This window comes from Leucoraja erinacea, chromosome 30, assembly GCF_028641065.1.
Source record: "Leucoraja erinacea ecotype New England chromosome 30, Leri_hhj_1, whole genome shotgun sequence".
Taxonomy (NCBI): domain Eukaryota; kingdom Metazoa; phylum Chordata; class Chondrichthyes; order Rajiformes; family Rajidae; genus Leucoraja; species Leucoraja erinaceus.
Window position 1 is genome coordinate 26,556,715 of NC_073406.1, and position 23,729 is coordinate 26,580,443.

A 23,729-nucleotide genomic window follows, 5' to 3' on the forward strand; every position below is an offset into this window, starting at 1 on the left:
CGAAAGGGTAAACTGCGGTCAGCTTCAGTAGTTGGAGATGTCATCCATATTGTGGAATTATCTTTACCCTTGCGCAGTGACCCTGGGAAGCTGCTGGATCATCGCCTGTGTTTTCCCATCCTTGGGTTTCACGAGCTACAGTGCTTTGAATTAAACTGAAAAATGAAAGCTCAGGTTTGCCACACCCAGGCTTTGTAAAGCGAGCTTTTACTCACAGCATCAGCGGCTGAATCCAGTCTGGTGTAACTCCATCAGTCGCACCCTTGCCCTCTGAATCACCAGGTTGTGGGTTCAATCTCACGGGCTGGCACAAAGGAAAAATCACACGGTCCAAGGTCCTGTTTCCAACAATGACCTGGATCAGCTCCTCACTCTGCCCTGTCATGTCGTGTTTTGTAAGTTCTAGCAGTAGAATTAGGCCATTCGGCCCATCAAGTTCACTCTGCCACTCAATCATGGCTGATCCGTGTTTCCCTATCAACCCCATTCTCCTGCCTTCTCCCAATAACCCCTGACACCCGTACTGATCACAAATTTATCTATATCTGCCTTAACAATTGGCTGATCATCCAACTCAGTATCCCGTATTTGCCTTCTCTTCATACCCCCTGATCCCCTTAGCCACAAGGGCCACATCTAACTCCCTCTTAAATATAGTCAATGAACTGGCCTCAACTAACTTCTGTGGCAGAGAATTCCAGAGATTCACCACTCTCTGTGTGAAAAATGTTTTTCTCATCTTGGCCCTAAAAGATTTCCCCCTTATCCTTAAACCGTTACCCCTTGTTCTGGACTTCCCCAACATCGGGAACAATCTTCCTGCATCTAGCCTGTTCAACCACTTAAGAATTTTATAAGTTTCTATAAGATCCCCCCTCAATCTTCTAAATTCTAGCGAGTACAAGCTGAGTACCCAGTCTTTCTTCATATGACAGTCTCTTCAGCCCACCGAGTCCGTGCCGACAGGTTTTCCCCACACGCAGACTTTAGTGTGTGCAGGATGGTGTGAATTAGTAATTATACCAAACCAATTAGCCTACAAATTAGTTAGGCTTGGAATGTGGGAGAAAACCGGTGATCCCAGAGAAATCCCACGCAGATCACAGGGACAATGTACAAACTCTATACAGGGAGCACCCGTAGTCAGGATCGAACCTGGGTACCTGGCGCTGTAAAAAAAAAAATGAAATGATTCAATTTATTGTCATTGTCAGTGTACAGTACAGAGACAACGAAATGCATTTTTAGCATCTCCCTTGAAAGGGAGACACAGGGCGTCGTGGTGTGCCCGCGCCTGCCGCCATTCCATCACAGGCAAAGGTGGGTGAAGTGTCTTGCCCAAGGACACAACGACAGTATGCACTCCAAGCGGGATTCGAACCGGCTACCTTCAGGTCGCCAGCCGAACTCTTAGCCCATTGTGCTATCTGTCGCCCAAGGCAGCAACTCTACCGCTGCGACACCGTGCAGTCCAGTTGTGGCCACACAAAAGACGCCACAGTGCTGTGTAAGGAGCGCACTGGGGAAGACGGGTCTCTCCCTGGTGTATTGGGCAATACCAACATATATATGATTGCTGCTTCTTAGTGGGAACGTGCCTTGTATAAAATCTGGCACTGTGTTACAGGAACAACACATCAAGTGCTCTCTGGGTGGTGACGTGGTCTGCAAGGTTGAATTTACCAAGCTGATACTTTCCCTGCAAACCCCATCCAGGTCACCAGGAATGTGCTTGGATGGTGAAATGTGGGGTCAAAGTCTGGGGCGGGTGGGCGGGCTGTGATGACACCTCCCTCGCTCTGCGTGCCACTTGAAGACAGGAACTGTGAAGGCAAAACTACACTCTGCTGAACAAACCGGCTCTGTAAACGTGTTGCATCTTGTGTCGTGATTACCAGGACGCTGAGCATTCTCACGTTTCAATCCCTGGGAAGGGCCAACCTCCAACAGCAAACAATCGAGAGATAGGCTTGCGTCATGCCAGCAGTGTTTCCCAGACCTCTTTATAGTCAGGGAAGTGCTTTTGGAATGCTGTTGCTGTGGTTATGCACAGTAGTTGTGTAATGCCCCTGTCCCACTTAGGAAACCTGAAAGGAAACCTCTGGAGACTTTGCGTCCCACCCAAGGTTTCCGTGCGGTTCCCGGAGGTTTTTGTCAGTCTCCATACCTGCTTCCACTACCTGCAACCTCCGGGAACCGCACGGAAACCTTGGGTGGGGCGCAAAATCTCCAGAGGTTTCTGTTCAGGTTTCCTAAGTGGGACAGGGGCATAAGTATCTGAGTGTTGTTGGGGTTGTATCTAACCCTGAGATATCCACCAAGACCTCTCATTCCCCTATTCTCTCCCCAGTATCATCATCCACTCCATCCCTGCCTCGAGCTGGTCCACTGGTGAAACTTCCTTATGTCACTGAGCTGTGGCACAGTGGCGCAATGGTCGAGCTGCTGGCTCACAGCTGCACAGACCTGGCTTCCATCCTGACCTCGGATATTATATGTACAAAGTTTGTAGGTTTTCCCTGTGACTGTTGATTTTCTCCGGGTGCTCCAGTTTCCTCCCACACTCCGAAAACACGCAGGTTTGTAGGTTAATTGGCTTCTGTAAATTGTAAAAATTCTGTAAAAAAAAAACGCAGAAGTTTCTTAGGATGCAAGACCAAGATAACATAGAGCTAGGTAGTCAAAAATGCTGGAGAAACTCAGCGGGTCTCGTTACCTATTCCTTCGCTCCATAGATGCTGCCTCCACCCGCTGAGTTTCTCCAGCATTTTTGTCTACCTTCAATTTTTCCAGCATCTGCAGTTCTTTCTTAAACACTAGTGCATGGGCGATCATTGGTTGGTGTGGACTTGGTGAGCTGATGGGCTTGTTTCCACAATGTCTCTCTTAACTAAGATAAACTACTGGAGACATGACTGTTGCCTCTTGTCTTCCGCCCTCCATAACTGTTTCCCACAGACCCCAACCTCTCCATCTGACTCCTGCTCCCCACCCACTGGCCAAACTACGGAGTTGTGTATGTAGAACCACTGGATCTTAAGTGAAGATGATTACGTTCACACCAAGTACAACCTTCGGGCCTGCAAGAGGAGTCGGAATAAAAATAAACATTTTCCCAAGGGATAACAACCAGTTGTGAGTGGGAGAGGCTGATAGAAGAATATAAAATGCTGAGAGGCAAAGATAGGATAGAATTTCAGTCTTCCAGGTGGGAATGCCACATACTGGGGAATATTGGCTGGCGAGAGGGGCAATGTTAGAGGAGGTTTGTTTGGTCAACTTGTTTCACAGTGAGTTTTGTACCTCAAACACGCAGCCAGGGGAGGAGGCTCGAGCAGATAGGTGGCAGTGTTTAAGAGACATTTCAATAGGCACAAGAACAGTCAGGGCCTAGAGAGATACAGACCATGAGCAAATAGATAGGATGAGTTGTCATGGACAGCACAGACATGATGGGCTGAAGGGCATGTTCCTGTGATCTGTTCTGTATTGTCAAGTTGTTTGTAGAAAACAAAATATTCTAAAGCGTTTTATCTCCAAGATATTTCTTATATAATAGATGAACATTAAATGGAATCGTCAGCTCCTATAATTGTCAGTAGGCTTGGTTCATGCCAACATGTCAGTGACTGGGCCTCATGCCTCCAATGGTGACGGGTTTCACGTCTGGGTCAGCTTCAGTTGTGACGACTAATGTGAAGACCACGTGATCCTCATGGTGAGAGCTGAACGAGTCTGGTACTAGTTTCATGCAAAGGCTGATTCCTCTTCCGCTCAAACTGTGCAGAACTGGTTTACTTCAGACTTTAGAGATACAGCGTGGAATCAGGCCTTTTGACCACCGGGTCCATGCCGAAAGTGATCAACATGTACACTAGCACTATCCTACACACCAGGGACAATTTTACAACTTACCAAAGCCATTAACTTACAAACCTGTATGTCTTTGGAGTGTGGGAGGAACCTGGAACACCATACAAGTTCCGTACAGACAGCACCCGTAGTCAGGATCGAACCCGGGTCCCGGGGGCTGTAAGGCAGCAACTCTACCGCTGTGCCCCTCTGCTGACCTGTCATGTCTGGGTGCCACCTTGGACAGTGGTGTTAGTCAGCTATCTAACTGTGGAAGGCAGCACAGTTACATGAAGCAAAAAGGTGGAGTAACCCATCGGGACAGGCAGCATCTCAGGCTAGGAGGAATGGGTGACGTTTCAGACTGAAGCAGGTTCTCAACCCGAAACGTCACCCATTCCTTCTCTCCAGAGATGCTGCATGACCCGCTGAGTTACTCCAGAATTCTGTATCTACCTCTCTTTCTCAATGTTTACCTCATCTATTATCTCAACTATATCTTCCTTCCTATGAAGAATACAGATGTGAGGGAGTCATGTATTGCCTCGGCTGTACTTGCTGCCTCCACAAATAGATCTCCTCATCGCTGTGGTCTTTGGTTGACAAGCTGCTGAATTGTTGAAAATCGGTTTATAGGCAGGCTAGCTGTCCTTGGTGGTGAACCTCAGTGTTGAATGTGGGGTTCAGTCTGAAGATGCAGGCCATTCAGAAACAGCATGGAAGAATCTTTAGACCTGAATCGGTGCTTGGTGTTTTGGGAATGCTGTGTTGAGCAGCAGCTGAGCTTTAGTGCTTGGTGAACACGATGACGCCAAGGCAACTCCCATTACTTGTCACTTGCCTGCAATGAGACCATTCAGCCCATCTTGACCATGCTGTCTGCAATCCTCTCAGTCCCATTCCTCCTCAATTCCCTTTGGCAATTAAATGTATTCTCCATTTAGCTACAGGAATGTGTAATATAAACTGTTTGTCCATGGAGCGTAGGTCTAAAATATAAATACTAATTAGTAGAGTTGCTGCCCTGCAGCGCTAGAGGCCCAGGTTCGATTCTGACCTCAGGTGCTGTCTGTATGGAATTTGCACGTTCTCCCTTTGACTGTGTGGTTTTTGTTCAGGTGCTCTGGTTTCCTCCCACACTCTTAAAGACATGTGGGTTAATTGGCCTCTGTATATAAAAAATGCCCCTAGTGTGTATGGAGTGGATAGGAAAGTAGAATAACTTAGAACTAGTGTGAATGGGCGATCGATGGTTGGCGTGGACTCGATGTGCCGAAGGGTCTGTTTCCACATTGTATCTCTAAACTAATTAATCATGCAGCACATTGTTGGGATATGGGAGCATATGGCCCAAGTTATACACTTACTGGGAGAACATGCAAACTCCACACCGTCAGTGCTTTGTATCCGGGATGACATACCTGCCACGATTGCTGGAGCAGAGGGGAATGAAATAGTATTGTTGATAAAAGGCTGTGTATTGGAGGCAGCAGTGACTTGTTGTCGTTGTGATTGTGTCCTGGTTTAGGAGCTGAGCGAGGGGGTGAGAGCCGATGGCTGGCGAGCAGCGGAGGCCGGGGATTCACCGTGGGGCTGGAGCCGTGCCTCATCGGTACTCGGATGCTGACCTGGAGGAGAGGGCCAAGGCACTGCTGCTGGAGCCCAGGTTTGGGTCGGACCTGCAGTTCAGCTCTGGCGTGGAGGGGCAGCTGTCGCCGGATGGTGTGGGATTGGACAACCTGGGGCTGTGCGGTGCCAGCTCGATGCCCTCGCTGTGTGAGGTGCCGCGCGTGGTGCTGAGCACGGAGAGTGCCGCGGCGTTGAAGCTGGGCCACCAGCAGCTGATCCCCAACAAGCTGGCGGAGACCAGCAGACCCAGCAGGTGGCAGCGAGGCAGCTCTCCCACTGGACGCAGGGACAGCGGGCGCAGGGAGGTCCACAGCATGCCCCCCTCCGACCTCTGCTACATGGACGGCAAGGAGCCGAGCACCACCCTGCAGCGTAACCGTCGCAACCAGTCATACAAGGTGGCCACCGGCGGCTTCACCGACTTCACCAACGACAAGGAGCTACTGGCCGTGCCCACACTGGTGGCCGTGCCAGAGACGACGGCACCGAGGCCCGCACGGAGAGTCCTGGCAGGAGCAAGGTGGGCACCGAGCACCCGCGGGCTGGGGGTGGGAGTGGGGGGGAGGCACTGGGAGAGGGGGCGGCACTGGCAGGGGTGGTCGGCACTGGGGGTGGAGGTCCACAGCATGGGGGGGTCGAGTGATCAATGGGGGGATGGCAGCCGGGTTGACATCGGTAACAGTCGGGCAGCATACAAGGTGGGGGGGGGCTTGGAGCTCCCAACGATGAGGGCTACTGGCCACGCCCACACTGGTGGCCGTGCCAGAGACGACGGCACCGAGGCCCGCACGGGGGGTGCAGGCAGACCGCGGGCTGGGGGGGGAGTGGGGGGGACGGCACTGGGAGAGGGGGGGGCACTGCAGGCGGCACTGGGGGGGGGAGGTTGATCAATGTGGGGGGCTGGGGGTCGTCGGTGCAGTTTGGGCAGCACCATGGGGGGGGGGGGGGGGGGGTTGGACTTCCCGTGATGGGGCTGGGGGCCAGGCACTGGGGGGGGTGCAGGAGACTGTGGCTGGGGGAGATTGCACTGGGCGGGAGTCTCAGCCACAGTGTGTGTGACTTGCAGGAGGGAAGGTTCACTTCGCCACCATCTTCACCCAGAGCCCAACGTTGATGTAGTCACACACATATGCAGAACAGTAACAGGCCCCTTGCCCACCACTGACTGGCTGGCATCCATTGCATTCTCCCCACGTTCCCATCACCTCCCCCTCCCCCCAACATATCATCATTCACCTCCACCATCGCTGCCTGGTTTGCTGAGGCTTTCTGGTTTTGTTTCACATCTCCAGCATTTGGGTTTTAAATTATATTTTCATAAACTGGGACTAGACTTCTGATGGGTCGGGTGCCTGGGGGAAGTGCAGGCTGCTCTGCGGAGTGATGGGATGGGATGGGATGAGGTGGGGCAGCCCCAGTGCCGAACGGCTGAGGTTCGGGAAGGGGGGACTAACCCTGTCTGAGAAGGGGGGGTCGAGGTGGATATTTAATTAAACAAGTATCGCCCGTGGTTTAAGGCAAGAACTGGAGCTATGGAATAGAATGTATTTATATGATTTGTGCCGTATTCTGGATGCTTTGCTGAGTTTGTTATTTTAACGCCCCTTCCTCTACAGCGGACCCTGGGACGGAAGAAAGGCCCCCGCAACCGGAGCTCCTTTAAGGATGGTGAGTGTGGGTGTGTGGGTGTGCAGGGAGCGTGGCCCCTTCAGCTCTAGACTATCCAACCCGTCGACAAGGGGGGACCTTAAGGCTTTTGAAAACTACATTTTCAAATGGAGCGGTGTTTACCCAGGAATGGGCCAGGGCTCTGGAATTAGATAGTTATAGAGTCTATGCCATGCATGCTGATCAAGATTCCCTATCTACACTCGTCTCACATGCCCACATTTGGCCCATATTCCTCTAAACCTTTCCAATCCATGTATCTGTCCAAATGTCTTTTAAATGTTATTATAATACCTGCCACAACTACCTCCTCTGGCAGCTTGTTCCTCATGCCCATCGTCCTCTAGAAAACATTTCTCCTCCAATTCCTATTAAATCTTTCTCCTCTTACCATACATCTATGTCCTCAGGTTCTTGATTACCCTACTCTGGCTAAAAGACTGCAATGAACTGATCTATTTCCCTCACGATTTGCTACAAGATCACTCCTCATCATTCTGCGCTCTAAGGAATAAGGTCCCAGCCTGCCACCCAACCTCTCTCTGTAGCTCGAGCCCTCGAGTCCAAGCAACATCCTTGTGTAACTTCTCTGCAAAAACACAGACAAACATAGAACATGAGCACAGCACAAGAACAGACTCCTCGGCCAATAATGTCTGTTGCAAATATGATGTGACCAGCAATTCATTGTGTGACCATCTCTTATCCACTTGTGCATAGTCTATATCCCCCCAATTCCTGCATATCAACTTGCCTCTCCACAAGTTGCTTGAATTCCTCTATCATATATGCCTCAACCACCACCCCCCAGCAGAGTGTTCCAGACGTGTGTTTGTGCCCCGGACTTCTCCTTAAACTTTGCTCCTCTATACCTTATGTAAGTGTGTGTGTATATATATATATATATATATGTGTATATATATATATATATATATATATATATATATATATATATATATATATATATACTTCTTCACACCACAACCTCTGGTGTTCTGGAGAAAACAATTCAAGTCTCTCCAACCACTTTCTGCAACTGATATCGCCCTAATCCAAGCAACATTCTGGTAAACCACCTCTGCATCTGAAGCCCCTACATCCTTCCTGCAATGGGGCGACCAGAACTGCACGCAATATTCCAAATGTGGTTGATCCATATCTCGCTGTACAAGCAAACATGTAGTGAAGAGTCTGAAGAAGGGTCCCGACCCAAAACGTCACCTATCCTTTTTCTTCAGAGATACTGCCCGGTCCACTTTGTGACAGTCTACGGCACTGTCTGAATGTGTGAATGAGCAGGGGATGTGTTGGGGAGTGGGTTGCGGTGCATGGGCAGGGAGTGTTTGGTGAGGAAGAGGGGAGTGTGCTAGTGACCCCGGTGAGAGTGGGGGGGGGGAGGGAGAGTCGGGGGCTCGGGCAAGAGAGCAGGAAGAGCATTGACGGCGTTGGGACTTTGAACAGACGGCAGCACAGAATGAGCCTGTGAAACCGGTATGTCAGAGAAAGATGTCAGGACCACAAAGTAGCTGGGGGCTGTGGGATTTGGTTATTGACTGCTCTGGGCCCAATGAGGTGAGGAGGTTTTAACAAGCTGATTTGTAATTCAGATTAGTTCAGCAAACTCCTGGAGAAGACCTGTTACATTCCCCGCCGCCCTGTCAGCTTGCTGAGTGGCCCTTAGTGTGGGACGGAGAGAGAGCAGGGGGGGGAGAGCAGGAGAGGAGAGAGCAGGGGGGGGAGAGCAGGAGGGGGGAGAGAGCAGGGGGGAGAGAGCAGGAGGGGGGAGAGAGAGAGGAGGGGGGGGAGAGAGAGCAGGAGGGGGGAGAGAGAGAGCAGGAGGGGGGAGAGCAGGAGGGGGGAGAGAGCAGGGGGGGGGAGAGAGCAGGGGGGAGAGAGAGCAGGAGGGGGAGAGAGCAGGGGGGAGAGAGAGCAGGGGGGGAGAGAGAGCAGGAGGGGAGAGAGCAGCAGGAGGGGGGAGAGAGAGGGAGAGCAGGGGGAGAGAGAGCAGGAGGGGAGGGGAGAGAGCAGGAGGGGGGAGAGAGCAGGGGGGGAGAGAGAGCAGGAGGGGGGAGAGCAGGAGGGGGGAGAGAGCAGGAGGGGGGAGAGAGCAGGAGGGGGAGAGCAGGAGGGGGGAGAGAGCAGGAGGGGGGAGAGAGAGCAGGAGGGGGAGAGAGAGGAGGGGAGGAGGAGAGAGAGCAGGGAGGAGAGAGAGGGGGGGGGGGAGAGAGGAGGAGAGAGAGCAGGGGGGGGAGAGAGCAGGGGGGGGAGAGAGCAGGAGGGGGAGGAGAGAGCAGGAGGGGGGGGGAGAGAGCAGGAGGGGAGAGAGCAGGGAGGGAGGAGAGAGCAGGGGGGGAGAGAGCGGGGGGGGGGGGGAGAGAGCAGGAGGGGGGAGAGCAGGAAGGGAGAGCAGGGGGGGAGAGAGCAGGAGGGGAGAGGAGTGGATCTGTCAGAGCCAGGTAGTTATCGATCAACAATGGCAGAGGGCCAGCCAGCTGAGAACCCCATCCTGGGTGCTCTCCGCCGCCTCTCCCTCCTGGGCAGCTGGGAGGGCTTGTTACAGGGGGCGGAGGTAACCCTGGGCAACCAGGGGACTGGTGGGACTGAGCTGGGGACTCTGTATGAAGCGGTCAGCTCGTTCCTGAGCAGGCTCCTGTCCTCAGACCCGCGGCTGTACCAGGAGGTGCGGGAGAGGGGGCTGGGCATGGTCCCAGAGTCCGACGACGACCTGCTGGAGGACACGGAGCATCTGGAATCCCGGGAGTCCAACGAGAAGATCGTGGTCCAGAACTACCGGCCGCCACAGATGACCTGGAGCCAGTTGCCACAGGTGAGTGTGGCCATCCGGTGCATTGCCCTGGAGTTTAAACCGCGCTCGCTCTGCATTCCACCTGTGTGTAGCTCCTGTCTGTGTGTGGGTGAACAATGCAGCTGTGGCTACGTCCAGTCTAAACGTGTTGGCTCCATGCCGAGGCTGAGCAACACGACATGACAACATGCCACAGCCCCAACATGCCACAGCCCCAACATGCCACAGCCCCAACATGCCACAGCCCCAACATGCCACAGCCCCAACATGCCACAGCACCCACATGCGACAGCCCCAACATGTCACATCCCCCAACATGCCACAGCCCCAACATGCCACAGCCCCCAACATGCCACAGCCCCCAACATGCCAACATGCCACAACCCCCAACATGCCAACATGCCACAGCCACAGCCCCACACATGCCAACATGTCCCCCACATCCCCCAACATGCCACAGCCCCAACATGCCCGCACAGCCCCAACATGCCACAGCCCCCAACATGCCCCAACATGTCACATCCCCCAACATGCCACAGCCCCAACATGCCACAGCCCCAATGCCAACATGTCACATCCCCCAACATGCCACAGCCCCCAACATGCCCCAACATGTCACATCCCCAACATGCCACAGCCCCCATGCCAACATGTCACATCCCCCCAACATGCCACAGCCCCCAACATGCCAACATGCCACAGCCCCCAACATGCCACAGCCCCAACATGCCAACATGTCACACAACATGCCCCAACACGCCCACAGCCACCCCCAACATGCCACAGTCACATCCCCAACATGCCACAGCTCCCAACATGCCACAGCATCCCAACATGCACAACAGCCAACAGCCCCCCAACATGCCACAGCCCCAACATGCCACAGCCCCAACATGCCAACATGTCACATCCCCCAACATGCCACAGCCAACATGCCACAGCCCCAACATGCCAACACATGTCACACATCCCCCAACATGCCACAGTCCCCAACATGCCAACATGCCCCAGCCCCAAACACGCCACAGCCCCAACCCAACATGCCACAGCCCCAACATGCCAACATGCCCCAACATGCCAACATGTCACATCCCCCAACATGCCACAGCCCCAACATGCCAACACGCCACAGTCCCCAACACATGCCACAGCCCCCAACATCTACAGCCCCCAACATGCCAACACATGCCACAGCCCCCATGCCACATGCCAACATGTCACATCCCCCAACATTCCCACAGCCCCAACATGCCAACATGTCACATCCCCAACATGCCACAGCCCCAACAACATGCCAAACATGCACCCCCACAGCCACAGCCCCCACATGCCCAACATGCCAACATGTCACACACCCCCAACATGCCACATGCCCCACATGCCCCCAACATGCCACAGCCCCAACATGCCACAGCCCCAACATGCCACAGCCCCAACATGCCAACATGTCACATCCCCCATGCCAACATGTCAACACGCCACAGCACCCAACACACAGCCCCCAACCACAGCACCCCAACATGCCAACATGCCACAGCCCCAACATGCCACAGCCCCAACATGCCCACAACATGCCACACAACATGTCACATCCCCCAACATACCACAGCCCCAACATGCCACAGCCCCAACATGCCAACATGTCACATCCCCCAACATGCCACAGTCACATCCCCCCCACACGTCACAGCCCCCAACATGCCACAGCCCCAACATGCCACAGCATGCCACAGCCCCCAACATGCCACAGCCCCCAACACGTCACAGCCCCCCCAACATGCCACATGTCACAGCCCCAACAACACGTCAACAGCCACCCAACATGTCACAGCCCCCAACCACCATGCCAACAAGCCACAGCCCCCAACATGCCAACACGCCGCAGCCCCCGACATGCCGCAGCACCCCAACACGCCACAGCCCGCAACATGCCCCAACATTTCAACATGCCACAGCCCCCCAACATGCCACAGCCCCCCCAACATGCCCCAACATGCCAACATGCCACAGCTCCCAACATGCCACAGCCCCCAACATGCCAACATGCCTCAACCCCCAACATGCCAACATGCCCCCAACGTGCCCCAACATGCCAACATGTCACATCCCCAACATGCCACAGATCCCAACATGCCACAGATCCCAACATGCCAACATGCCACAGCCCCCAACATGCCAACATGCCACAGCCCCCAACGTGCCCCAACATGCCAACATGTCACATCCCCAACATGCCACAGATCCCAACATACCACAGACCCCAACATGCCAACATACCACAGACCCCAACATGTCACAGCTCCAAACATGCTGCAGCCCCCAACATGCCACAGCCACCAACACTTTTCAGCCCCCAAGGTCCCAACACCCCCCTCAGCCAGTCTTAAACATCCTTTTGGGATCTTTTTTATTTAAAAACTCCAAGCGGGTTTTTCCTCCTGTCTTGAAAAACATTCCTCCCTCAAATCCACGTAGCAGGTGTTTGCATCTAGATAGAACAACTAACAGCACAGCACGGGTACAGGCCCTTCAGCCCACGCTATCTTTGCCCAACGTGATACCAAAATAAACTGCTCTTATCTGCCTGCACGTGGGTTGTGTCCTTCCATTCCCAAAATATCCATGTGCCCATCTTAAATACCACCATTGTATCTGCCCCCAGCTTCAGCATCCTGGGGATAAAGGTTGTGACCTGATGCCCTGTCACTGCCTCTTGTAATATTGCATACTTCTATCAGGTCTCCCCTCAAACAGGTCAGTGGGGGGCGCTGCAAGCCGGCACCCTGTCAGCAGCGTGTCCATTTTTTCGGCTTTTTTTGTTTTTTTAGTGTGGTTTAGTGTATGTTTTTAATGTTTCGCTGTATGTCTTGTGTGGGGGGTGGTGTGGTGTGTGTGGGGGGGGGGGTAAGGGGGAAACCGCTTTGGTCGCCTCCTCCGCGGAGAGGTGACTTTTTCCAGGTCGCCTCCCCCGTGGCCTAACTGCAAGGATCGGCGCGGCCTTTCCCGGAGACGCGACTGGGGCTTCAGCGGCGGGTGCAGCGCGGACTCTCAGCGTGGAGCGGGCGAGCCCTCGCTGGGACTCGCCGGAGGGGAGCGCTCCGTTTCGCTGGACCGGGGCAGCCGGCAGCCTGAAGCCGTGGTCTGCACAGCTCCAGATGGCACAGCGTCTGCAGCCCGGGATCTAACGTTGGGGACCCGGCGGGAAGAAGAAGCTCCATCGGCCGGCCCGCGGCCAACTTCTACCGCGGGCGTGTTGGCGACTTACCATCACTCCTGGAGGGGAGCTTCATCTGCCGGCCCTGCAGTCTGCAGTGCTTCTGGCTGCGGCGTGAACTTTAAATACAGCCTGAAGCCGCTGTCTCTGGAGGGGAAGAGCCGATCCTGGACTTACCTTGACTTTTCCCTTGTCCTTTTATCATCTGGACGCCCGCAGCGACGGCTGCGGAGGGTTGAGGTCCCGACCACGGGGGAAAATGGAGGAGGACTGGCCAAGTTCTGTGCCTTCCACCACAGTGCTGTGGTGGATGTTTGTGTTAAATGTTTATTGTGTTTGTGTGTTCTTTATCACTGTACCGCTGCTGACAAATTCATTTCACTTGCACTTTATGTGCAATGTGACGAATAAAACTGATTGATTGATTGATTGAACCTCCAACGTTCCAGAGAAAATAACCATATTTCTCCTAACTGTTACCCTCTAATCCAGGTAACATTCTGGTAAACTTCCTCTGCACCCTTTCCTGTAATGCCTCCACATCCTTCCTGTAATGGGGTGACCAGAACTGTATGCAATGTTCCAAAGGTGCATCCTAGCTTGTTACGGAGAGGAGCTGCATGGATCATGCATGGATCATTAGAATGTCGGGAGAGCTGGTGACGGGATGGATGGGAATTCCAGAGCCTGGGTCTGTGACAACAGTGGAATCATTAAATTCAGGACTAAGTAAATATCCAGTGGATAGCTGGAAGCTTTCTGCAAACTGAAGGGATTGTAGGTGTCGGGCGGTGTTGTTGGAACAAAGGGTTTGAACAGCTAATCGCTCGCTGTTGCTGCATTTCACACACCACCAAACACCGATCAGCTGCCGTTTGTGTCTTTGCCGGTCGTGGGATCTTGCTGTGCGGGAAGTTGCCCTGCACGGTGGCGAAGGCGGCTCCACCCGAGCTGACCACCTGCCCCTCGTCCAGGTTTACGTCCACGCCCACGTGTCCCTCAAAGCAACCCGCGCTGTCCACGGGCATCCTGGGGGATTCCCGACCGCTGGGCACCGCGGGGGACCAGGATTGTAATATAATCATTTAATATTTAGTATATCTTGTATTATGGGGGTGGGTGTGTTGGTATTGTTTGTTTCGTAAATATTATTATTGTAAATAATTGAATACATTTATTTTGGTAAAAGAAATGCGGTGAAGGCCGTTCTACAGGTTGTGACCCACTTTGCAAAGTGTTGATGTGAAAAGCAGCATGTGGATGCAACATGTTTGCATGTTTCTTAACCCTTTGTGCGCCAGTAGTGATGCGTTGTACGTTACTGACAGCATTGCCAACATTACTGACTATATTGTACATAATGTTTGTGGGTTCCTTAACCCTTTGTGTGCGAGTAGCACAATGTATATCTCACCCTGCTGACTACATACTGACACCAATGCATCATCCCGTTGCAGGTCATAGAGCGAGGGATCTTGCAGACACTGTCAACTGAGGAACGCAAGAGGCAGGAGGTGAGCACCAGTGTTGCTGGGACATGGGGACGTTGGCCAGGACAGAGGGGGGAGGGACAGATCCAACTGAAAGGTGAAGGAGCCACTAAAAGTCAGATACTCGCATCGCCATTGGAGGGGAGAGCAGGACAGCACTGGGAGAGGGGATTGAGGGGATTGGGCCCACGGCAGGGGGCAATATCAGTGAGCATTCACTGTGGGGGTCAGGTGAGGGGATTGGGGCAACGGTACTGGGTCAAGGGGATAGAAACATAGAAACATAGAAAATAGGTGCAGGAGTAGGCCATTCAGCCCTTCGAGCCTGCACCGCCATTCAATATGATCATGGCTGATCATCCAACTCAGTATTCTGTTCCTGCCTTCTCTCCATACCCCCTGATCCCTTTAGCCACAAGGGCCACATCTAACTCCCTCTTAAATATAGCCAATGAACTGGCCTCAACTACCTTCTGCGGCAGAGAATTCCAGAGATTCACCACTCTCTGTGTGAAAAAAGTTTTCCTCATCTCGGTCCTGAAAGATTTCCCCCTTATCCTTAAACTATGACCCCTTGTTCTGGATTGACCCAAGGTGCTGGTCTAAGCAAGGTAAAAACCAAATCAGTTTGGTGATATGTGGTTGGGATTTTACAAGATTTACAAAGTAGGAGTGAAGTCTCCCGTGGCAGAACTGTGGGGCAGAAGTTGATGAGTAATCGCTCCGCACATGTTGTTGCCTGCAAGTGCTCTGCATTCCCCTGTTTGTAGTTCCTTTCTGTGGGTGTATTGTGCAACATGTTGCTGCTGCAAGCTCCATTTCAGGAGGCCCGGTGTATTTAATGCCACCAGGGCCTGCAGTAACTGAGACCATTTGAGCAATGGGCTTGCCAGCTTGTCACTCCATCACACACTCTCTTAATAAACCCATCATCCACATCTCTTTAACCAACCCATCTTGCCTGCTTCCTCATTCCGTTCATGCTGTAGTTCTGCCTTCCTAGTGGGGTTGATGCTGGTGAACAACTCCTCCATGCAATATCATTCCATCACTCAGAGTGATACAGTGTGGAAACAGGCCCTTTGGCCCAACTTGCCCACACTGGCCAACAATGTCCCAGCTACACTAGTCCCGTTGGCCTGCGCTTGGTCCGTATCCCTCCAAACCTGTCCTAACCATGTACCTGTCTAGTTGTTACTTAAACGATGGGATAGACCCAGCCTCAACTACCTTCTCTGGCAGCTTGTTCCATAAACCCACCACCCTTACCCCTCGGATTCACATTAAATCTTTTCCTCTTCACCTTGAACCTATGCCCTCTGGTTCTCGATTCCCAAACCCTGGGTAAGAGACTCTGGCATCTACCCCATCTATTCCTCTGATGATTTTGCACACCTATATAAGATACCCCCTCATCCTCCTGTAATCCATGGAATAGAGACCCAGCCTACTCAACCTGTCCCTTTAGCTCACACCCTCTAGTCCTGGCAACATCCACGTAAATCTTGTCTGAACCTTTTCAAGCTTGACAATATATTTCCTATAACATGGTGTCCAGAACTGAACACAATATTCTAAATGCGGTCTCACCAACGTCTTATACAACCGCAACATGACCTCCCAACTTCTATACTCAATGCTCTGACTGATGAAGTGCCAAAAGCCTTTTTGACCACCTTATCTACCTGCAACTCAACCTTCAAGGAACCATGCACTTGTACTCCTAGATCCCTCTGCTCTCCAACACTACCCAGAGGCCTACCATTTACTGTGTAGGTCCTGCCCTTGTTTGACATCCCAAAATGCAACACCTTACACTTCTCTATGTTAAACTCCATCAATCATTCTTCTGCCCTCCTGGCCAATCGATCCAGATCCTGCTGCAATCGTTCACAACCATCTTCACTATCTGCAAAACAACTAACTTTTGTATCATTGGCAAACTTGCTAATCTTGCCCTGCATGTTCTCATCCAAATCATTGATGTAGATGACAGACAGTAATGGGCCCAGCATTTGGGCCTCCATACCAACTTCTAGTCTCTCACGTGCCTCTGTCCTGCACGAGATCCCACCCCCCCGCCAATCTAGTTTAAACCCTCCCGTGTAGCATTAGCAAACCTTCTAGCTAGGATGTTGGTCCCCCTCCAGTTAAGGTGCAACCCGTCCATTTTATACAGGTCACCCCTGCCCCAGAATAGATCCCAATGATCCAGAAATCTAAATCCCTGCCCCCTGCACCAACTCCTCAGCCACACATTCATTTCCCCATCTTCCTGTTCTTACCTTCACTGGCACGAGGTACAGGAAGCGATCCTGAGATCATGACCCTGCAGGTCCTGCTTTTCAGTCTTCTACCCAATTCCATAACCTCTTGTTGCAGAACCTCCATCCCCTTCCAACCTATATCATTTATGCCAACATGCACAATAACCTCCGGTTGCTCCCCCTCACTGTTGAGGATGCCATGCAGGCGGGCCAAGACATCCTGGACCCTGGTACCAGGGAGACAACACACCATCCTGGAGTCTCGCCTACTGCCGCAGAATCTCCTGTCCGCACCTCTGACTGTTGAGTTCCCCACCAATACAGCTCTGCCTGACATCACTCTTCCCCGTTGAGCCTCAGCACCAGGGTTGGAGTTACAGCCATGGCTGCCACTCAATCTTGTCATGTTGTCCGTTCGGACAGCTCCCAAGAGGGTGTACCTCTTTCAATAGGGGCTCCTGCAGTCCATGTTTATTTCTTCTCGTTGTCTCCCACCTTCGCTCATCCCGTATCCTCGGTGTGACAACCTCACTGTATGTTTTATTCAGGAAACTCTTGTTATCCCGGATGGTCCTGAGGTCTTCCAGCTGCTTCTCCAGTTCCCCTATACGGTCCTTCAGGAGCTGCATCTGGACACAATATCTGCAGGTGTAGTTGTCAGAGACACCAGCAGTATACCTGACTTCCCACATCCTGCAGCAGAGACACTGTGACAACTTGCCTGCCATTACTTCAGTGGAGAAAATTACACATTTCGAATGAGACACACTCAGAGTTGAGAGAAACCTAATCCCTTCTCTGCTGCTGATAGCCTCCTTCTGCACTGCAGTATGTCACTGGTTTAAATATCGGACACATGCAGAACCGATTTAAGTGTAACCTCCTTGCCTCAGCCTCCTTGCCGAAGACTCTTGAGCCATAGACTCACACTTCATGTCACCAAGGCACTTCCCCTCACATAGGCCGCTCCCCAAGACCTGAAGTTAATTTTATCTCATCGTCAACTATCCACTCAACTAATTAGGATGTCTCAGCCAATCCACTCACTTGCTGGTCTGGCTGCTGCTCCACTGTGGCCTTTTTAAACCTTCTAAACGTTACTCACCTAGGGGAAAGCCTTCCTTCACTGCGCTACTATATGGTAAACAGGCCCTTTGGCCCACCGAGTCAGCATCGACCAGCAATCCATGCACATTAACACTATCCTACACACGCTAGGGACAATTTACACATACACCAAGCCAATTAACCTACAGACCTGTACATCATTGGCGTGTTGGAGGAAACCGAAGATCTCGGAGAAAACCCATGTAGTCACGGGGAGAACGTACAAACTCCGTTCAGCCAGCACCCGTAGTCGGGATCGAATCCAGGTCTCTGGCACTGCAAGCGCTGTAAGGCAGCAACTCTACTGCTGTGCCACAGTGGTTCAATCTTTCACTGTTTTGTCACATATGTACTGCACGGTGAATGAGGGCAGCTGTCCTCTGGGTCATTCCTGGGTGTCCAACATGGACGGTGACTGAACACTGCCCTGTTCTTCCTGCTGTGGAATGAACAGCGTGTGTTGGGACTTTTGCTGAAAGCAAGATTGGTTTCCCAGGAATTGGAGTGTGAGGGTGATCAGTGTACTAGTGGGAGAGTCTAGGACCAGAGGCCCTACCCTCAGAATAGGACGTACCTTTCAAAAGGATATGAGGAGGAATTTCTTCAGAGAGTGGTGAATCTGTGGAATTAATTGCCACAGTCAGCTGTGGAGGCTACGTCAATGGATATTTTTAAGGCGGAGATTATCAGATACTTGATTAGTACGGGTGTCAGGGGTTATGGGGAGAGGGCAGGAGAATGGGGTTGAGAAGGAAAGATAGATGATTGAATGGCAGTGTAGACTTGATGGCCTAATTCTGTTCCCAGAATTTATGAGCTTGCTTTCACTGCCACTCCCACTCCAGGTAAGGCCATTTAGAAAGTGAGCACACACTGTGCTGTGCAGTATGGGCCATGTATTGAGCTCCAATGTTGTTCCCCTCTCTCTCCAGGCCATCTTCGAGATCATCGTGTCAGAGTTCTCCTACCAGCACAGCCTGAATGTCCTAATCAATATGTTCAAGAACTCCAAGGAGCTGCAGAAGACCATGACCACGACGGAGCACCACCACCTCTTCTCCAACATCTGTGACATCCAGGAGGCCAGTAAGAGGTAGAATGGATGGGGAAATGGGGGAGGGGAGGAAGTGTCAAAGAAACATCGAAAATAGGTGCAGGAGTAGGCCCTTCGGCCCTCCGAACCAGCACTGCTGACCATCCAAAATCATCATGGCTGATCATTCAAAATCAGTACTCCGTTCCTGCTTGCTCCCCATATCCCTTGATTCTGTTAGCCCTAAGAACCAAATCTAACTCTCTGTTGAAAACATCCAGTGAATTGGCCTCCACTGCCCTCTGTACAGGATAATTCCACCGATTCCCAACTCTCTGGGTGAAAAAGTTTTTTCTCATCTCAGTCCGAAATGGCCTATCCCTTATTTTTAAACTGTGACCCCTGGTTCTAGACTCCGCCAACATCTAGACTCCCCCACCATTTTTCCTGCATCTATCCCGTTCAATCCCTTAAGAATTTTCTTTTCTTTAAGATACCATCTCCTCCTAAATTCCAGTGAATATAAGCCCAGCTGCTCCATTATTTCATTATATGTCAATCCTGCCATCCCGCGAATTAACCTGGTGAACCTACGCTGCACTCCCTCAATAGCAAGAACGTCTGTCCTCAAATTTGGAGACCAAAACTGCACACAATACTCCAGGTGTGGTCTCACCAGGGCCCTGTACAACTGCAGTACGACCTCCTTGCTCCTATGCTCGAATCCTCTTGCTATGAATGCCAACATACCATTAGCTTTCTTCACTGCATGTTGTACCTGCATGCTTAGCTTTCAGCGACTGATGTACAAGGACACCCAGGTCTCGTTGCGCCTCCCCATTTCCTAATCTGATACCATTCAGATAATAATCTGCTGCCTTGTTCTTGCCACCAAAGTGGATAACCTCACGTTTATCCACATTATACTGCATCTGCCATGCATCTGCCCACTCACTCAACCTATCCAAGCCACCTTGCAGCCTCATAGCATCCTCCTCACAGCTCACACTGTCACCCAGCTTTGTGTCATCCGCAAACTTGGAGATGTTACATTTAATTCCTTCTTCAAAATCGTTAATATATATCGTAAAAAACTGGAGTCCCAGCACCGAGCCTTGTGGCACCCCACTAGTCATTGCCTGCCATTCTGAAAAGGACCCGTTAATTCCTACTCTTTGCTTCCTGTCTGCCAACCAGTTCTCTGTCCATGTCAATACCCATACCATGTGCTCTAATTTTGCACTCTAATCTCTTGTGTGGGACCTTGTCAAAGGCTTTTTGAAAGTCCAGATACACCACATCCACTGACTCTCCCTTATCCATTCTACTTGTTACATCCTCAAATCATTCCAGAAGATTGGTCAAGCATGATTTCCCCATGGTTCATAAATCCATGCTGACTTTGGCCGATCCAGTTACTGGATCTGTGCCATTCTAATGAGCCTTTGTGTGTTATGCTTATTCTTTTTTTTTTTTTTTAATTTTTTTTTTATTAGCAGTACAGTAAATCACATTAATACATTGCATATATCTTATTACATTATGTTGTACCACTTCATTTTTTGAGCTTTAAAAGAGAAAGAAATAAAAGAAGTAAGAAAAGTAAGCAAGAATCGTGAGGTGCAGGAAAGTGTTGGGAGAAAAGAACCCCTTAGGGAAGGAATTAAAGAAGGAAGCAAAGAAAATAATTAAGACCCTAGAAAGAAAGGAAAAAAGGAAAAAAGGAAAATCAGTCGCTCTATTGTAACACAAAACTCCGCAAAAAAGGATATACCAACCATGTTTTTATTAAAAAATGTATTTTATACCCCCCATTACCCGGTCCTGGTAGCCTTTATATTTTAACTTATTATTGCACCTTAGCTTGTAATAGTTCCATAAATGCAGACCACGTCTTTTGGAAGTGATCTGCTTTACCTGCTAGGAGGAGTCTCATCTCTTCCAAGTGTAATGTTTCGAACATGTTTGAAATCCACATTTTTGTTGTTGGTATTGGAGCATTTTTCAAAATTTAAGTATAAGCTTTTTTCCGATTATTAGCCCATAATTAAGTAAGTTCTCTTGAAACATATTTAATTCCGGGTTACCTTCCGATATTCCAAAAATGATCCATTCTACTCTGGGTAGAAGTTTTGTTTTAAATAATTTTGTAAAGATTTCAAATATTTCGTTATGCTTATTCTTTGGTAAAAATTCCAGATATGAATCCATTGAATAATCTCAGTTTGAGTTTAGTGATGGAGACATTCCTGTTTTATTATCCCTGTGTAACTATGTTAACAGCATCAGGATACAAGGTTTAGTATTTTCACTATCTTCCCATGGCTTAAAGCCAGCAGTGTCATAAAATAGTACGATTGAACGAGAGCTTACCAGTTTGAAGTTTGATCTTTATTTTATGAGGAGTTACGGTGAGCGATTACGTGAAGAAGCCCTGCCAGTCCGCATGGGCGTTAATCTTCAAAGCAGCAATGTGAAATCACAGATAACAACAGTCGAAGTAACATAGTAAGACTCAAAAGATTAGAACTACCAGATGACCTTTGTGATATGAGGGCCGGGAGCGGTGGGCACATAATCGCTCACCGTAACTCCTCATAAAATAAAGATCAAACTTCAAACTGGTAAACTCTCGTTTAATTTTACTATTTTACTTCGGAGTCACGTGAGTGATTCCGTGAAGATTTCAAAGCTCTGTGATTTCATGCCGTAGATACAGGTCCATTGGACACACTGCCTCAGTTGACACAGGATGAACAAATAATGTATTCAACATAGTTCAAATTATACATGTTCATGTTTTAATAAACAAAAGAAACAATAACGACCCCTCTCTCCCAGGGGGAAGTTACAAAACAGCTCAAAATAGCATGCCTAAATACTTCCGGCGTGAGGCCAGGTTTATTATAAAACCGTTGAAATGTCCCTTCACTGGACCATCCTGCGGCCCCGAGAATTTGGTCTAAAGGGACATCCAGTGCCCTCGCTGCGGATGTTGATGCCGCCCTGGTGGAGTGAGATTTAAACATGTCAGTGTCCACTCCGACACAACACAAAACTTGTTTCAGCTACCTAGAAATGGTCTGTACCGAACCTTCTTAGGAGTTTTTTTGTGACTGATGAGCACCGTAATTTCGGAGCCTCTAACGCTCTTGGTGACCTCGATATACTGTCGTAAGTGCATAACTACACATAGCCGCAGATCAATGGGGTATGCCATAAAGCTCAGTTTAATCCCAGACGTCCCTGGCCTGCTCTGTTTGATTACATCATAAACATAAAATGTAATATTATTTACAGAAGAGACTATGCTGTCCAGTCGTAGCTTTTGCAATGTCTGGACACGTTGTGCTGAAATGAGCGCCATGAGCATGACCACTTTAAGGGTGAATCTTTGCAAAAACAGAGATGTAACTGTAGCCCATTGACAAAGACATGTGAGAACTATGCTCAGATCTCAGATTTCCGTATACCTAGGCCTAGGAGGATTACAGTTAAAAATACCCTTCATGAACCGGGACACCAATGGATGAGACCCGACAGAATGTTGTCCCGACCCTTGCCATAAATAGGACGACAATGCACTCCTGGCACTATTGATGGCAATATAACTCAGTCGCTCATCAAAATATAAAGTGGCAAGGAACTCCAATACATCAGGTTTGCTTGCAGTGTGATAAGATATATTTGACTGCAAGCAGAACATCTCTCATTTTTTGATATGAGATACGTATTGTTTCTTGGTACTCTCCCTCCAGGCCGCAGTAATCACATCCACCATACGACCTGATAGTCCGAGCCCCAGGAACGGTCTTGTCAGAATCCGCAAACCAACAGATTAATACGATCATGTAAAGGATGACTCTCTCCTGTCACAGGGTGAACCAACAGGTTGCTGCATTTGGGAACAACCATAAAAGGCTATGTGATCAGTCTCAGAATGAGTGGGAACCATGGTTGTGTGGGCCAGTCGGGGACTACCAAAATGCCTGAGGCGGAGTCCTGCTCGATCTTAATGAGACATCGACTGATGAGGCAGAATGGGGGAAAAGCATAAAAGAACATACCACCCCAATGTAGCGAGAATGCATCTACCACTACAGCCCCTGGATCCGGCTCCCATGAAACATACTTTGGTAACTGGTGATTTAGCCTGGATGCAAACAAATCAATATCTGGCAAACCATACCTGGCGATAACATTTAAAAAAATTCTTGGATTCAACATCCACTCTGTGTCATTGAATTTTCGTGACCTGGTGTCTGCCACCATGTTATATCTACCTGGTAAGTAGATTGCTGAAATCCAGATGTTTCTTGCAAAACACCAATGCCAAATAAGGTTAACCAGCTTATCACATGATACCGACTTAATTCCGCCCATGTGATTAACATATGCAACTGCTGTGGTGTTATCAATCTGGAGCTGAACATGCAATTCATGCATAGTTGAACAATACCGCTTTTAAGCCATAGACTGCTCCCAACAATTCTAAATAGTTAATACCATGCACCTGAAGAATTAACGCCTCATGCACATTCCATCTGCCGCCGCAGCTTGAATTGGTATCAGTGACTCCCCATCCCAAGGCACTCACATCAGTTTGTAAGACAACTGAAGGTTGATTAACCAGAATTTTACTAGAGCAACGTGAGACATTTGT

General features: G+C 50.3%; 1 protein-coding gene across 1 annotated transcript in view; it reads left to right on the plus strand.

Annotated features, from left to right (window-relative positions):
* arhgef16 (Rho guanine nucleotide exchange factor (GEF) 16) overlaps nucleotides 1-23,729 on the plus strand; it is a 64,899-nt gene that overhangs the window by 11,896 nt on the left and 29,274 nt on the right. The window contains 6 exon segments of the mRNA XM_055659699.1: nucleotides 5,381-5,981; nucleotides 5,984-6,001; nucleotides 7,098-7,149; nucleotides 9,810-9,976; nucleotides 14,627-14,683; nucleotides 18,966-19,126. Coding sequence (XP_055515674.1) covers nucleotides 5,406-5,981; nucleotides 5,984-6,001; nucleotides 7,098-7,149; nucleotides 9,810-9,976; nucleotides 14,627-14,683; nucleotides 18,966-19,126 — 1,031 coding nt within the window. The 5' untranslated portion in view covers nucleotides 5,381-5,405.